Here is a 17836-nt window from a genome sequence, read left to right as displayed (position 1 = left end):
AAGGATTTTGAGCTTTATTCACTTTTTTCAACACACTGCTATTATTTTGAACACAACTGTGTATATATATGTATTCTTCCAATAAACATTTAGGATCAGTGCTGGACAGCCCTGAAAAAGTAGATTTTTTTTATCTTAGGCCACTTTCAGCTTAATAGGAATGGCAAACACATGCACAGTTGGAGCACTGCTTAAAATGATCACTCTGGCTGAGTTTACCCTAAGGCACGGTAGACCTGTAATGGCAAGATTTTAGAAATATGCAAGAACGAAGTTAATAAAGCTACTGTCAAGCTGATTAAAATGAAATCTCACAAATGCCTGGTAATGTCATAATAAAATTATTTATTTGAAAAAAGCAATAAAAATATCTCTCTATAAAATAAGCATATAAATAAAATTCTAAACTCAGATGTTCTTTGTTAAAATGTTCATATTTCATTCACTTTCCTTTTCTTAATCTTCTCTTCTGGAAGTTGTGGAATGAAATGGATGAATTCCAAGAGGTTCAGGAACAGTCCCCTGTCAAATGGATTACAGAACTTTCCACTCTCGTCCATGAGGTATGAGTACTTCTTTGAATTCATTCTTTCATTTGTTGTGATGTTCACAGCAGCCATATATAGCTGTTAATATACAGTGGAGGGAGAATGGCAGATTATTCCATTTGTTCAGATGCAGGAGGCTTTTTTACAGTGATCACAATAATCTCAGAATTTTAATGGTCAAACTTACCTCTAAATTGCATGTCCAGCCAAAACATTTTTTTCTAAAGCTACACTAGTAGAAATTTGAAGGAATGTCTACACAAATATTTTAACAAATATTTGTACTAAAATTCTCAGTACATTAGATGGCTTGATAAATATCATTCAAAAGTAGTTCAAAATTTAGTTTGTTTTGAAAATTCAGTTTTGGAAGGAATGGACTTTACTGAAGGAAAAACCACCTACACTGTTAGAAATCTGTTCATTTGAGAAAAAAACTTCCATCCTGCTCCTTTCTTGTCACTGCGGTTGAAAACGAACATCCACTTGACCCCACTAACAATTAAAAAATCAATCAAACTATATGGTTCCTAGTAGACTGGCACATGTCACCACTGCCTCCTCCATCACCTGCTTTGGAGGTTGCTCAGAAGCTGGCACCTTTTATCACATTTGGTGGTCCTGCCTGGTCACTTAATGATTTTGGCAGCAACTTTTAGATTCTCTCTTTCACACTAACCTAACCTCAGAACCCCCTTTAAATCTTACTAAAACGCAAACCGCTGCGAATCTCTAATTCCCAATTCACTCTTATGACCCACACACTGACTGCAGCTAAGCAGGTTGTAGTCAAGGCCCAATTATCACCGAACATCCCCCCTCTTGGCATTTAAGTCAAAAGCGCATTAGACCTTGATAAAAAAAAAGTTGACAGCCCGCTTACAAAACACTATGCCAACGTTCAGCAAAATTTCAGACCCTTGGGTCACAGATTTGCTCCCGAGCCATTTTGATCACAGACTGCTGAACCTATGAGATATCAAATACTTGCCATTCTGTTATCAATTGCCCAGATCCCTCCCCAGTGTGACTCTTCCCCTACCCTTCCCCTTCTCGCCGACCCCTGTCTTACTGAGGCTTATCTCACCTCTCATCTCCCCCTAACCTTTCTCTTTTTCTTGTCTTCCTTTCCTTCTCCCTCTTACTGCAATTCAAATTCCTCATGTGATAGGTGGCTATGCTTTGTTGTGCCACCTGTATATATCATCACCATATGCCATGAATACTGACGATATGCACCTTACTCACTTTGTTGATATACTTTGTTCGTACTTTTTGCACTCTTGTGTACAAGTTGTACTCTAACTGCGATGGTGACAAATACTTTCTTGTCTGTCACGCTATACTACTGTATACTGTTTTTTGTTAAAAAATTCAATAAAAATGATTGAAGAAGAAAAAAAAATGAACAAACGTTCTTAAAGCAAAAAATTATAAACGACAATCTGCTAGTGTATACCTAATTTAAGAGCACAGAAAGGTGAAAACATCTGTTAGAATTTTACAAAAAGTGGGGGGGAGCTGGAGCAGTGTTTACATCATTCAGCTGGTCATAGGAACCAATGGCTGGGCCATCCTAGGCAGTACAGTGCCATTATAAAGAACCGTGTCCATCCCAGGTGCATGCTCTGAGCAATTATTTTGTAAAGTTGGCCATACATTTATAGAATAAAAAAACAATCTAACAGATGCCCCCATCTAGCAGGTTAATGCTAGTGACCAATGAGTTAAAGAGGAACTCCAATTGTAAACATTTTATACATAGCTACATTGGTCCAGCTTGGACCAATTAATTGACTATATTACCAGTGTTTTGGACCAGGGTGGTGCTGTGGGCACAGAATATCTTTATTTCAGCAAGGCATTTGATACAGCTCCACATAATGATCTAATACAAAAGTCGTACAAGCTATGACTTAGCCCTTGGGTGGTTCAGTGGATATGCAGCTGGCTAAAGGATAGATACCACAGTGTGGTTGTAAAGAGAGTTCACTCGGAAAAGAGACCAGTCACTAGTTGTGTACCACAAGGCTCTGTACTAGGTCCTGTTCTATTTAATCTGTATTTAAGTGATATAGCTAAAGGTTTGTTGGATAAGGTATGTCTTTTTGCTGATGACACAAAGATGTGTAGTAGGGTTGATATCCCTGGAGGTGTCTGTAATATGGAACATGATTTGGCATTGCTGGTAGAGTGGTCAAAAAATGGAAATAGCAGTTCAATGTTTCTAAGGCTCCGTTCACACCAATGTGTTTTTTTTGTGCTTTTTGCAGAAACGCACTACAGTCCATCTAACAAGGTTTTCTATGGAACATGTTCACATTTATGCTTTTATGAGCTGCAGCATTTTTGGAAAGGGTCAGGGACTTTTTTAAAAGCAAAAAGCAGCATTTTTGCTACAGTAGAGTTCAATGGAGATTCTGCTGAAATGCATGGTAGTGCGTTTTTTACATTTTTATTCTGCCCAGCAAAAAACATTTCTACTTTTAAAAAAAAGAGCTGAACAAAATGCAAAACGCAGCAAAAATGCAGCAAAAACATGTCAAAACTGTGTGTACAAAGACGCAAAAAGAACTGCAAAACGGACAAAAAGCAAACTGCATAGGTGCAAACAGAGCCTAAATGAAAAATAATGCACCTAGGAAAAAAGAATCCCTTGAGAGAGTACAACATTGGGGGTACATTGCTGGCCAGCACTTCAGAGAAAAGGACTTGGGGTTACCTACTTCATACGATTGCAAAATGAGCAAACAGTGTGGCCAAGCAGTGGGGAAAGCGAACAGAATTCTAGGATGCATCAGTAGAGGGGTCACCAGCAGGAGGAAGGAGGTCCTGATTCTTCTATATAGATCTTTAGTTAGACCTCATTTAGAATACTGTGTCCAGTTCTGGAGACCTCACTTACAAAAAGATATTGATAAGATAGAACGAGTCCAGAGATGGGTAACAAAAATGGTGAAAGGTCTGGGGGGTAAAACATATCAGGAGTGACTTCAGGAACTTAACATGTGCAGTCTGGAGGAAAAAAGGGAACGGGGAGACATGATTGAAACCTTTAAATACATCAAGGGGGTGAATAAGGTTCAGGAGGGCAGTATTTTCTATATGAAACCAAAATCAAGAACATGGGGACATGACCTTAAACTAACTGGAGGAAAGTTCAAAACTAATCTCAGAAAGTACTATTTTACTGATAGAGTAGTTGATGCTTGGAATAAACTTCCAGCAGAGGTAGAGAGCCAGTCAACAGTAAATAGCTTCAAACATGCTTGGGACAAGCATAGATCTATACTCAGACAAAAAAAGTTAACAAAAAATAAACCAAAACACACACAAAAACAAAAACCAGGCAGACTCGATGGACCACTCAGTCTTTTTCTGCCTCCACTTTTCTATATTTCTATGTTTCTAACTATGCATAAACCATACAACCTGGCTGATTCCCCTGGAATCTGGAATCTATGTAGTAGACACCGCTACTCCAGTCATCTATAGTTGCTCCCAGATCCCATGGCGAGTGGCTGGTCTGCTGCAGTGTGAACACAGGAGGTCAGCTGCTTGGCATTGGTGCCATTCAGAGAATGCTTTGCATTTTCTGAATGAATACATAGTGTTCTCTGATTGGTTGAGGTGGAGAGGTGGGACGATAAAGTAACACTCTCCACCATGTCCAATCAGAGAATGCTTTGCATTGATTCATAAAATGTAACGCATTCTCTGAATGGCATCCATGCCGCTGAGCTGCTGGCCTCCTGTGTTCAGTAAGCAGCAGGGCAGCCGTTTGGCGCGGTACCTGGAAGCAAGTGGAAATCACTGGAGTATTGGTGTCTATTTCAGTGATTTCCAGCTTTCAGGGGTATCGGACAGGTATGGTATATACATATATAGAAATGGTCTCCCTGCGCTTAGATGTACTAAAAAAATTGATAAATAGGAAATAACATCAGCTAAACACCTATTCCTATACCTGTAGGTCAATATTAAATATGTGAAAAAGTGGTGTAGCGCTAAATAGAATAAATATTATATATAATTATATATATATAAATATATTATAGTTTATGCTATTTAGCGCTACACCACTTTTTCACATATGGTATATACATAGATATATGGGTTCAAGCTAGACCAATGTAACTACAATATCCATACCTGGAATTCATCTTTAAATATACATATCATTAGCATATATTTAAGTCTTTTACACTCCAACAAACATTTGAAGTTTGCATGCCGCAACCATTTAGTGTATATAGGATAGGTTTTTTTTTGTACATTACCAAGCAGGGGCGGACTGACCATTTAGCCACTCGGGCACTGCCCGAGGGCCCGGGGTCAGCAGGGGGCCCCATGAGATGCCCCTGGTACCTTTCATAGGCTGTTTTAGGTGTGGTTTGAGTGTGGGCAAGGACACAGGGGCCCCATGATTTCCTATTGCCCGGGGGCCCCATGAGTTGTCAGTCCGCCCCTGTTACCAAGGGAATGTTTGTTGTACAGTAGAAGTTGTATATCTGACGTTTAATTTTAGGCTTGTAAATCTAAACATGACTACTTACACACGTTCCAGTCATCATAGTAGAAATAAAACCAATCGCAGCGAGGAACACAAAGCCCATTTCAATTAACAGGCTGTGACCTTCAATATATAACCAGTCCCAACACAGGTAGACTCCAATAAAGCAGTTGATGCACATATTCAACAAGAACCCGACAAAAAACACCCTGTGAAGTGAAAATAAATGATGAAATAGAACATATATAATAAAAACACTTTAGGGATCATTTACCAAAGAGTGAAGTATGTTGACAATTTGGAAATATTAATCCTAGTGCCTATTTAAATCTTTGCATTGCAGTAATTTGTGGTGAATTGCACATTTTATCACGTTACCACAATGAGTGGCAACATGTGCATCATGGGCCTATTAATTTTGAATGGCATCCCAACATTCAGTACAACAGCAGCCAACAGACAAGAGATGAGCATTGTGGGGTGTTTGCACATGCATTAAAAATAGTGTATATTTGTTTTGACACATTAAGATGCGCTGCCAACAAATTTAAATGCAGTGCATAATGTGAATGGGTCTTCAAAGTGATTGTAAAGGATTATTATTATTATACAGGATTTATTTAGCGCCAAAAGTTTGCACAGCACTTTGATGGTAAAGAATCATGTTTTATTTTTAAAAAATAACATATATTGTACCTACATACTCTGTGTAATGGTTTTGTACACAGCAGCCCCAGTCCCCCTCTACTTGGGTCCCCCGCCAGAACTCCTGGCTCCTCACCCCCCTACGAGTGCCCCCATACCAACTTGCTTGCTGTGGGGGCACTCGTGCTCGTGTTCTGGGAGGACGTCATATGAAGCCCTTCCAGAACTGGACAACGCACTGTAGCCGTCATTTGGCTATAGTGTGGTTGGCAAGTGGTTAATAACATGACATTACAATATGGAATATGTAGAAATTGTATATGTTATATTGTTTGTTTTATTTGCTATATTTTTTCACAAAAGTGAAGTTACCCTTTAGGAAGGAGAGGACTCTCTCATGACAGTTTCCTTTTAAGGTGATCTAGTTATATTAACCACTTGCCCTCCAGAGGATTTACCCCCCCTTCCTTACCAGGCCATTTTTTTGCAATACAGCGCTGCGTTACTTTGACAATTCTGCAGTCATGCAATCCTGCACCCAAATTAATTGTATGTCCATTCTTAACCACAAATGGAGTGTTCTTTCTTTTGGTGGTATTTGATTGCCTCTGCGTTTTTTTATTTTTTGTGCTATAAACAAAAAAAGACTGACAATTTTGAAAAAAAAAAAAAACAATATTGTTGACTTTTTGCTATAAAACATATCCAGTAAAAAAAAATTGTTAAATCTAATTTCATCATAAATTTAGGCAAAAATGTATTCTGTTACATGTCTTTGCTAAAACAACAAATCCCAATATGTGTAAATTAATTGGTTTAAGTGAAGGTTATAGCATCTACAAATGGCGGTATATATACTGGATTTTTTTTTCTATGCTAGCAATGGCGGCGATCAGCGACTTATAGCAGGACTGCAGGGGGCATTCTAACACTGGGGAGGGGAACTAACTAACTGCCACTGACATCCTCAGTGACACTAATGCAGTGATCAGTGCTAATAAAAAAGCACTGACACTGTACTAATGACACTGGGCAGGAAGGGGTTAACATCTGGGGTGATCAAAGGGTTAACTGTGTGCTGCTTTACTAAATGTGTTGTGTGTGTTTTACTGTGTAAGCATGCTGCTTTGTATTGCTCTGCTAAAGCAGCATGCTGGTGCTGACAGGGAAGAGATCTGTATTGTTTACAGTCCTCAATGATCGCTGGGTGCTGGTGATCGACAGCTGTAGGCAGTCGGGAAGCGGTTAAAAAAATATTATGCCTCTAAATTTATTTTATATTTAAATGCTATATTGTTTTTATAATGCAGGTTTATCCAATCCCATTCCAGGCAATGCAATGTGCAAAGAGATATGCAAAGAATAGCATCACAACCAATCATAATTGATTTCTTTACAGAGCTGAATGCAAAAATCCAATGTGATGCCATGAGCTATATATCACTTTCTATGGTATCACTGGATTTCATACTATCATCCTGAATAAGCTCCAAAGAGACTCTTCTCTACGGTTATATAATACATTAATCAGTCAATTTAAAAAGTTTTGTGGAGCTTTTGTTTGTATACAGGAATGAATAATTGCAAGCTTTAGCGCTGATTTTTCACATGACTAAAAGGAAATGCCTTGCAATGTAGTTCTCTAAGCCATGAAAGATAAGTGCTTCCTGTTTCTTAGTCGGGGCAAGCATTACTATGAATGAGAAATCAATGAAAGACATTAGTGTTTAATGGGATGCATGCACTGTCATTTCCGTACCCATGAATATATACTGAATAAAACAAAAAAAGCAACAAACCTATTGCGCTGTCCCACATCATTGTAGACATAAGGACAGTAATGGTCGAAGTTTGCAACACAGCGGTTTGTGACACGACAGTGCTTGGAACGCAGAGGCTTCGCAAGATGGCATGTGTGGCACAGTCGGCTCAGAGGGTTCTTGCCATTTTTCCAGTCATTAAAATTGATAGCCTATTGGAAAGTATTGAACTGTATTAGAATCAATTGAAAATATCCAGTAAGTTAAAATGGTTGAAAACCCTTACACACATGAAGTGACTGGCCTCAGGTGATACACAGAGATGAAACAAATCCTCCTGCATAAGTTGTACCTATATTTCTACAACCATGTTTCCCCTACATCCATTCAAAGTGCAGAATTTACACAGGAGCTCTCAGTTCTGAAAAGCAAGGGGCGGGAAGCTAAAGTTACTTCATTGAGGAGGGCTCTGAGAGCTGATTGGAGAGAAGAGACACACCTTCCTTAACACACCACACAGGAACAGAGCTGAGGCTGTCATTCACAGGCTGTGCCCTTCCCATCACCAATTTTCTCTTGGTGTCAGGAAAACTTGTCAGTGACTCATGCTTATAGCAGAGGAACAAGGCAGCAGACAGAAATGACACTTAGTGCTCTGGATTGAGACTGGTACACACTACAGAGGTATATGCTTTGTTCACATTTCATGTTTGAGGTTTACAACCACTTTAAAGTAAAACGTGTTCTAGTTAATGCTAATGTAGATAATTTTAAGTTCATTTTATTAGAAAATATAAAAGTTAAAAGAACTCCAGACACATTTTTTCTTGTGTTTTGTTTTGGATAAAATGGGGTTTTACTGCAGTCTTCGTCCCCATCGGGGAAGGGGTTCCTCTCACTTTCTGCCCTAGAGTCAGTGCACCATTATAATAGAGCTAAAGGTAACAAAATCTCGATAGTCCCGAACTCTTCATTAGCACTCCTACACATCGGAATCGAGAAACTCCCTCCCCACTCCCGAACAATTATTACCCACATACTCTTTGCCGCCAAAATTAATATTACTAGATTATGGAACACAAACAATACCCCCTTAATCACTTCATTAATTACAGACCTTAACACTCAATGCCAAATGGAAAAACTATCCACAATCAACACTTCTTCCTGTCATAAATTCAATACCCAATGGACCAGTGGCTAAATCACCCAAAATGTTCTGTACAACCCTTATAACATTTCATGAGATGTAATCACATCCCATACCAAGACTGGTATTTCCTCAATTACCCAGTTATATCCCTCCTCCCCCAATCCTATCCTCCCACACCTCTCCACCAAAACTCCCCTAACACCCCAAACTCTTCATCAAGGTTCATCAAATATACATGAATACCTCTGATGATATTGCTAAACAAGACCAATACCTTATCCGTCCAATGGGCGGAACCACAACAAAAATGATCAACCATATTTTGTCTATTACAATATTGTGTGAATGAACCATATCTCTTTTCCCTGTTTATCTCTGAAAAACTTAATAAAAATATTGAAATATATAATAGAGCTAAAGGCAAAACTTTTTTTTTTCATTTTGGATAGAGTAGGTCAGGGCTATATCTCCTGTCAGTGTTCTTTTTTACCAAGTGTGTCACATTGGGGAGATTTCCCCTCACTTCCTATCCCATAGCTAAAACAGGAAGTGAGAAGAAACCCCTCCAAAGTAAGGGAACCCTAGGGTGACACCAGGGTCACCAAAACTAGTGTCTCCATTGAAAGATTCCCCTTAATTACTGTTCTGAGGACAACCCAAAATCTGGGATTTTCTTTTCTTTCCTTCACTCTCGGTGATAACCGTAAACAGAAGAAAGAAAAAAGCAACCAAATGCCTGAGCTCCTGCGCTGGACAATGGACTCCACAATGTCAATATCCTCACATGTGTATGAAAAGAATGCAAGCCTTGCTGCCCTCAACAGACCAAGGAAATCCAAAGAGAACTGTATATAAAGAAACAAAAAGAGGGCGCACGGGCCTAGTGCATTACCTTTAAAAATTAGATTTATTGATAAAAAGTAAAATACTCACAAGAGAAATAAAATCAAATGGAAAGCATATCACAAGAGATGAAATGTGGTCCAAAACCCCTGAAGGTAGTCTGGTGGGGGACTGTAGACCTCTGGATATCTGATGGCTGATGGCTTACATCAGGTTCAGGACAGGATTAGCAATTTATCTTGTTCACACTTATGCTGTTTAGAAATGGTTCCCATAGACGTCAATAGCCTGTAATCTGCACCTGAACCTGAAGGCACTGCTCAGAAATCGCACATGACTCTTTTTCAATCTGCACTGAATCTGCACTGCCAGTGCACCGGACATACAGTATGTGAACAGGCACCTTAGGAAGCAATGTTATTTTACATGTCATGTGGATTGGATGCTGTTCAAGCCACATTCATTCTGCATATATGTGAACCAGCACTAAAGGGACGCAAACTGCAAAAAAGAAAAACAGACAGGTATTCTAATACCCATGCACATTATCCAATACTAAAACAAAAGTTTTGCCTTTAGTTATACTTTAAATATTTAAAATATTTAAAATATACTTTTGATGATAACGGTAAACAGGACTAACACAGAGGGTGAATCTCCCTAACATACAGACAGCAATAAAATCTGACAGATGTTCTAATCCATCTCCATTCTATCCAAAACTAAAACTATAGACAGTGGAAAAGTGATGAAAACATTTTAGTAGACTTGAGAAAATTTAGAATCTCACAGGCTTTTATGGTTGTCTCTGTCTTAATTGAAGGGTATCTGTTTTTCCCCCTATGAACAGAACAGAGAGAAGCCTATACCACATACTATATGCATGCACTAGACGCATAATACGTGATGCTGTAGCCATTTCAGGTTAACAAATTCCATTTTCAATGCAATATAAAGTACTCATTTCTGCAATGCATTTTGCTCTCATTGCTACGACACTAGCTTTTTTTCCTGATACAATGTATGATATGGTTAGTTAAATGAACTAGCCGAACTGGGTGTATTTTTTTAACATTGCACAAAAAAAACAAAATGATTAACTATGTAAGAAATGTTTCTATGTGAACAGGAAAGAAAAAAGGAACTGGCTGGGGGAAGGAAATTTAAGGCTAGTCCTGGGTACAGTGGAACTAAACTCTCTCAATCAACTTCTGTTTTTAATCTGTATGTTGCTTGCAAGAGTAAATAGATAGGAAGGTATTTTATATTTACTTGTTTTTAACATGTTTTGTGTTTGTACTTATCAACAGGTGCTTCCTGGTTTCTGTCCTAGGCCAAAATTATGTCATACATCCCACACGTGTGTCTGCATGGGCTTTTTGTTTTCCCTTTCATATGGAGGAGGGGAGGAGGGGCTTTCCCAGCTAAGCACATGCTCCTGCATGCATGCCTGAGCTAAAGGCAAATGGATTCCAGGAAGTAAATGCTACATGAATCATCTGCCCTTACTCAAGATGGCTACAGCTAGAAATGCTACAGGAGTGTTTTTCAAAGTGATTTCTCAGCAAAATAAAGCAAGAAGATATGAATGGATGAATATTAAAGTAAACTACGTAGCGTTTTCAGTTTGTGGTACTCATTGGCTATGCCCTGCCACTGTTGATGGGAAAGTGCCCCTATCAAAAACATTCTGGGCTCACATCCTACAGATTTACACTAGGGTGACATATACTAAGATACTGAATGCCCCTTATTCCTAGACATTGATGCTCGCCACAGGTACTATGTCTAACAGAATGGGTTATGGAATTGGATTCCACCATGCATTTGGAACATTTGGTTGCTGCAGAATATTATAAATTAGATCGACACACTTTTGGCTTTTTTCACCATCTGATGTTTTCAGTTCTGAGATTTACTATCCAATTAATATCACTGACTGCCTCCAGACTGCCACAGGGATAGGGAGTGTGCTAATTACAACCCCTCATTCCTCTTCTTCCCCACCCCACTTCCTCTCTGCCCTCTTTATTTTTTGTTTCCCATATTCTTCTCTCTTCTATAGGCCTTCAAATTCACCCTTTTCCCCTATCTATACTGTTGCTACATTAATAAAACTGTACTAACACATTTCTATTAGTAGTATCAGGAGATACCCTAGTCCCCCCCCCCAAATTCAATTTAAACTATTAGGAGATACCCCCTCCCCTTTCCCTCCTCATTTCCAATTTAAACTATTGGAGTTACCCTATCCCTCATATTCAGTGTAGACTATATGCATTTCAGCAATTTTGCATTTGTTTTTCAAAAAAAGTCTGTTAGCATCCTGGTACAAGCTAATGCCATGTTATGATATACTGTACTACATATACTGTGTGTTCTGTATTAACCACATGAACTGTAACATACACTGTCTTTAATCTATGCCATTTTTTCATATAAAACTAAATAAAAAAAAAATCAACCCTTTTTTAGTTCAATCTTACAATATTGTTGTAGCTCTTGTCATGATGATGTCACAAGCCAGCGATCTAAAGGACAGGTGTTGTAACAGTGTAACTTTGTAACAGCTTACAGAATTACATTGAATGGTCATTGTAACTAGCTGTTAATTATTGAAGGAAGAGCTTGAAGTGTGACTGGTATGCTTACAGACCAGGTCTATGCCACTAAACTGGCAACCAGTCCCAGCGGCAGCTTATGTACAGTATATGAATATGAATTATACAATAAACAAATAATAGTGCAGTGCCTCCCAATACTACAATATCCCTTGTGACAATACCTAAATAAATATATCATAACATATGTGTAAAAAATCATCATAACATTTACATGTGTGAAAAAAAGTCCCATATAATATAATCAGGGGCGTATTTACCACAAGGCAAACAAGGCACTTGCCTAGGGTGGCATTTTTCAAGGGGGCAACACATCCCCCCAGAAGAAGGAATGGGAGATGGGAGAAGGGACAAGTGCGCCATGGGAACCAGGTGGGATCCGAGAGAAGCTGCGGGCTGCTTGATGGTGTATGTGGAGACTGACTCTCGTTCCCAGGGATGTCCAGAGCTATGAAGATGAGTGTCTTTCTATCACTGGGGGGGGGGTTACTGGAAGGCTCTCCCAGGTGGGGGGCAGGGGGGTGTTGTTGGTCAATGTCAGGCTCTCTCTGTGGGAGGGGGAAGGGGTGGTGGTGTTGGTTTGTGTCCATGAAGGCAGATTTTCTTTGTGTTGCCCAGGGCAGCACAAAACCTAAATACACCACTGAATATAATGTGTATTTCTTGATGATCTTCCAATTTTTCACCAATTTACAGTTCTATTCACTGATCAGTTGATATGGTCACACAGTAATTTTTTTCCCATGTGGCAGGAGGCTGGCCGGCGCAGTGCGCACCATACATGTGTGTCTGACTGCAGCACGAGGCGGGCGAGCATGTCCATACCTTGGCTTCTAGAGGCCTACAATGAGAGGTTCAGAATCTTTGGCCCTTGTGGTTGGCTGGCCCAGGATTGTGTGCAAAGTATAAAAGCCTAACTGCTATCAAGTAAAGGAAAAAAAATCACTGTGTGATCATATCAACTGATCAGTGAATAAAAGAGGAGGATGAGGAGGCACGATAGAAGCACTAGAGACTGCCTGTGAGAAGAAGGAGATCCATCGGGGAGTTATCATTCTAATAGTCCCACTAGGAGGACACAAGCGCTTTATGACCAAACATTATAAAATGTGAGGTCAAAAAGCTCCGGGTGAGAGCACATCTTGGGTGATTGTGGAGGAGCACAATTTCTGAACATGAAGAGTTTGGTTGAATAGAGCTGTAAATTGGTGCAAAATTGGAAGATCAAGAAATACACATTATATTACATAGGACTTTTTTACACATATGTTATGATGATTTTTTACATATATGTTATGATATATTGATTTAGGTATTGCCACAAGGGGTATTGTAGTATTGGGAGTTACTGCACTATTATTTGTTTACTGTATAATTTCACACATATATATGAGTGTGTGAAGGGCGTAGGCGACTTTAAGGGGGATTGTTTTATATTGGTTGCTCGCAGGATCGACACCAATATATGAATATGAATTCCTCTAGGACATTTATATATGTAGAAGACTTAAGGCAGCCCATAGATGGATCAGTCTATATTTTGTTCAACCAGTGGGTTTAAAGAACAAAACTGATCCAATTCCCCCATCCACACATTCAAGGTAGATGGGAGAACCCTCCCCGCTGAGCAATTGTATTCTGACAGTGGGCAGACTTCCCTGCCATCAGAATACACTGATCAGCTTTGTAGGTTATAGCCTGAAGCACTGATCAAACAGGGAAAATCTGAAAGAGTGGTTTTACAGAAGTCAATCGGTTGATTCTTGACTTCTGTACAACCACAGGGGTCATACATGGAACAAAATTTGGCAGGTCCTTTCTGAATTGCCCACATTTTTATCCATGTATGACCAGCTTAAATCAGTATTGTACAGAACTTTTTTTATCAAATAAAGGAAAGTAAAGTGTGTTTGTAGAAAGCACATATTTGAAATTATATCTGAACATTGACAACATTATCCACATCTATTTTACACGTATCTAAAAATAATGTAAAAGAATATACGTTGACTGACTATAGTAAGATTATTTAACTGACTTGAATCAAAGTTTAGCTAATAGGATCTCCAACTGGTTTGGTTTTACATGCACATGACCAGCTGTGTAAAATCCAGATTGGCAGCTGTTATATGTCTGGATCAAGCAAGAAAAAACAAAAGCAAGTCTAATGAGCACATACACTGAATAATGCAGTAGGTTTAATCCTGCCCATTGGATATCTAAACAGTTATTGATCAGAAAAGTCCTTGACACATAGAAACATTTTTGATACAATGGATGAATACCTGTTAGACAAAATTCAAAATACCTATAGCAAAAATTAGGCATCAGCTCAAAACCTCATCATTATATGGCATATGTAATGGTCTAAGCATTATTTCTGGGACAATCCTTACATACATATTCTACACTGATCAGGAGTAAGTATTGTGGTGTCCTAAATCTTATAAAGAGCCACTTGTTGTTTAAGCTATGAATACAGCACCTGCCTGACTGCATTGTTATACTCTTCTGTGTCCCGGAGCAGAAAACCTGGGTCCATCAGGGATGCTTTTAAGAAAAAGAACCACATCAGTACATTGCTGAGCAGGAATGTGATATGCCATTCCCAGAGATAATTATACGAGACAGGCACAATCTGTAGAAGACAGGAAACAGAGTGTTTAGTCAGCAATATTCCACAATGTATAAATTATAGAAACAGCACTCACAGTTACATAGTCAAATATCAGCCTTAGATTTACTTCTATAGACCATGCATTGATTGATGGGAATGTAAAAACAGGAAACACATACACCGCAGACAGATGTATGTATGATTTCACAGTTTAACTAAAGAGGAAGAGTAAAATACAAAGTGGATGGGATATATAGGAATATATAGGGCAGCAAGTGAACATGTTGTTCCTGACGTTGATGTATTGAAAGCAGAAAAAAAGTGTAGGGACTGCGGTGACTTTGACAAGAACCAAATTATAATGGCTAGATGACTGAGCCAGAACATCTACAAAACTTCAGCTCTTGTGGGATGTCCCCAGTCTGCAGCATTCAGAACCTACCAAAAGTGGTGCAAGGATACAAAAACAGTGAAACAGCGACAGCGTCATGGATGGCAAAGGCTCATCAAAGCACATGGGGAGCAAAGGCTGACCTGCATAGTCTGATCCAATAGAGTAGCTCAAACTGCTGAAAAAGTTAATGCTGGTTCTGATAGAAAGGTGTTGGAACACCCAGTGCATCGCAATTTGCTGTGTATGGAGCTGTGTAGCCACAGAACAGTCAGGGTTCCCATGCTGACCCATGGTCGCAGCCAAAAGCGCCTACAATGGCCACGTGAGCATCAGACCTGGACCACAAGAGCAATGGAAGAAGGTGGCCTGGCCTGATGAATTTAAGAATAATTTAAGGAACACAATAACAATCTCAAGGTGTTGACTTGGCCTTCAAATTCTCCAGATCTCAATTCAATCAAGCATCTGTGGGATGTGCTACAAAGACCAGTCTGATCCATGGAGGCACCACGTTGCACCTTACAGAACTTCAAGGATCAGCCACTGATGGCTTGGTGCCAGAGAACAAAGCGTCTAGTGGAGTCAATGCCTTGATAGGTTATGGTGGGTTGTCATAATTTTATGGCTGATTTGTATTTATTTAGTGTGTATATATATGTATAAATATATATATATATATACAGTATATACACACACACATATACATATACAGTGCTCAGCATAAATGAGTACACGCCAACAGATTTGTCAGAAAACCTTTACTTTACTTTCAGAATCAACATTTTCTATCGGACAATATACTCAAAATACTCCCACAAATGTGGGTCATTGATTGCAAACAAGATTTGTTAATTTGCATACACAAAAAGTATTTTTCTAACAAATTTGTTCAAGACCATGTTGCAAAAATGAATACACCTCAACAAACAAGAATTCAATTACAGGTCTAATTCTTCATTAAACAGGTGTCCAGCAGGCAGTTGATTATAAAAGGGCGTTACTTAACAAAGAAAACTCCTTCCCATTTCATGCTGGCAGCAATGGCAACACATGGAAGAGTAATATCACAAGCCATGAGAAAGAAAATAATTTCTTTACACAAAAAAGGTGAAGGCTACAAGAAGATCAGCAAAGCTTTACTTATCAGTCAGAATACTGTAGCAAAAGTGATACAAAAATATAACAAAGATGGAACTGCAACCATCTCACAGAAATGTCAAGGCCATCCATGGAAGTTAACACCTCAACAGGAGCGTCTTCTGATGAGAAGGGTTGAAGAAAATCATCATGCAAGTTCACTGCAGTTAGCTAAAGAATTAGAAAGCCAAACTGGGGTGACTGTTTCCCGTGATACAATATGGCGTTCACTGCAGAGGAATGGCATGCATGAGTGTTGTCCACGAAGGAAACCTCTCCTAAAGCCCATGCACAAAAAAGCCCACCTAGAATTTGCCAGAGCCCAAGCTAAAAAAGAAGAGGACTACTGGGACTCTGTACTCTTGTACTTTGGTGTGATGAGATAGATAAATGTTTTTGGAACTGATGGCTTCAAAACTGTATGGTGCCACAAAGGTGAGGAGTAGAAAGAAAAATGCATGGTGCCTACAGTGAAATATGGTGGTGGCAGTGTCCTTCTGAGGGGCCATGAGTGCTGCTGGTGTGGGGGAGCTGCATTTCATTAATGGTGTTATGAATTCACAGATGTACTGCTCTATACTGAAAGAGAATATGCTACCATCACTCCATGCCTTTGGTCGTAATTTTTCCAACATGGCAATGATCCAAAGCACACATTTAAGGCCACTGTTGCATTTCTGAAGAAGAACAGGGTGAAAGTGATTCAGTAGCCAAGTATGTCTCCTGATCTGGCCCCAATCGAACACCTGTGGGGAATTCTGAAGAGACAAGTTGATCATCGCTCTCCATCCAGCATCCAGGCTCTAAAAGAGGTCGCTCCTGAAGAATGGAAAAAGATAGATATTGCAGTATGTCGCCAACTTGTTCATTCCATGCCTAGAAGACTGGTCATGGAGGTCATACAAAATACTAGACGGAGTAGTTTTTGTTGTGGGGTGTATTCATTTTTGCATCAACTAATTTGAGTAAAATTGAAGATTTTGTAATCTAAGTTATATTATTAACCTTACTTTCATGTAATGAGCTAAACAAATGTTCTCTACAGCTTTGTCATAATTTTGGAAATTGTTCTTGTGTTCATTGAGATATTGATTAAAGTCTTACCTTTCAAAAGGGGTGCACTCATTTATGCTGAGCACTGTATATATATATATATATATATATATATATATATAATATATATATAAAAATATCATATATTCCAATCTTATTTTCACCTGCCAAATTATTTTAGCCAACCTGGACCTTTTTGCAGTTAAAGTGTTACTAAACCCAACATAAAATCCGTCTGTACTGTATATGCAGTAAAGCATGCTTGTTATACTCACTATGGAACCCACAATGTGTAAAAAGTCTGTTTGATCCTGTTTTCCCTGATCCTCTCTTTCTTCCACAGTCCCCAATCCATCTGCTGATAGTACAGAGCCCTAGGAGTCACTCTGCACATACTCAGTTTGGTGTGTATTGCTAAAGTGTTTTTTTTTTTGGGAGGGTGCATGTGATCAGCGCAGGGCCAATCAGAACTGTCCAAGCAGAGGGTCAAGGGTCATGCAGCATCATAGGACAGTCAGAGAAGAATGAAACCGCCTCCTACAAGCTTTAACC

General features: G+C 39.1%; 1 protein-coding gene across 1 annotated transcript in view; it reads right to left on the bottom strand.

The window, feature by feature from the left end:
* Window positions 1-325: 325 nt before the first annotated feature.
* Window positions 326-17836, bottom strand: part of LOC149467125 (uncharacterized) — a 74299-nt gene continuing 56788 nt past the window's right edge. The window contains exons 7-10 of the mRNA XM_089672213.1: window positions 14569-14721; window positions 7506-7678; window positions 5105-5270; window positions 326-626 (exon numbers count right to left, since the gene is read on the bottom strand). Coding sequence (XP_089528339.1) covers window positions 432-626; window positions 5105-5270; window positions 7506-7678; window positions 14569-14721 — 687 coding nt within the window. The 3' untranslated portion in view covers window positions 326-431. The remainder of the gene's footprint in view (window positions 627-5104; window positions 5271-7505; window positions 7679-14568; window positions 14722-17836) is intronic.

The sequence above is a fragment of the Staurois parvus genome, unplaced genomic scaffold (assembly GCF_062004578.1).
Source record: "Staurois parvus isolate SC_StPar_1 unplaced genomic scaffold, SC_StPar_1.0 ptg000122l, whole genome shotgun sequence".
Lineage (NCBI taxonomy): Eukaryota > Metazoa > Chordata > Amphibia > Anura > Ranidae > Staurois > Staurois parvus.
Note: the sequence above shows the minus strand (reverse complement) of the source record. Positions and strands in the feature narration are given on the sequence as shown.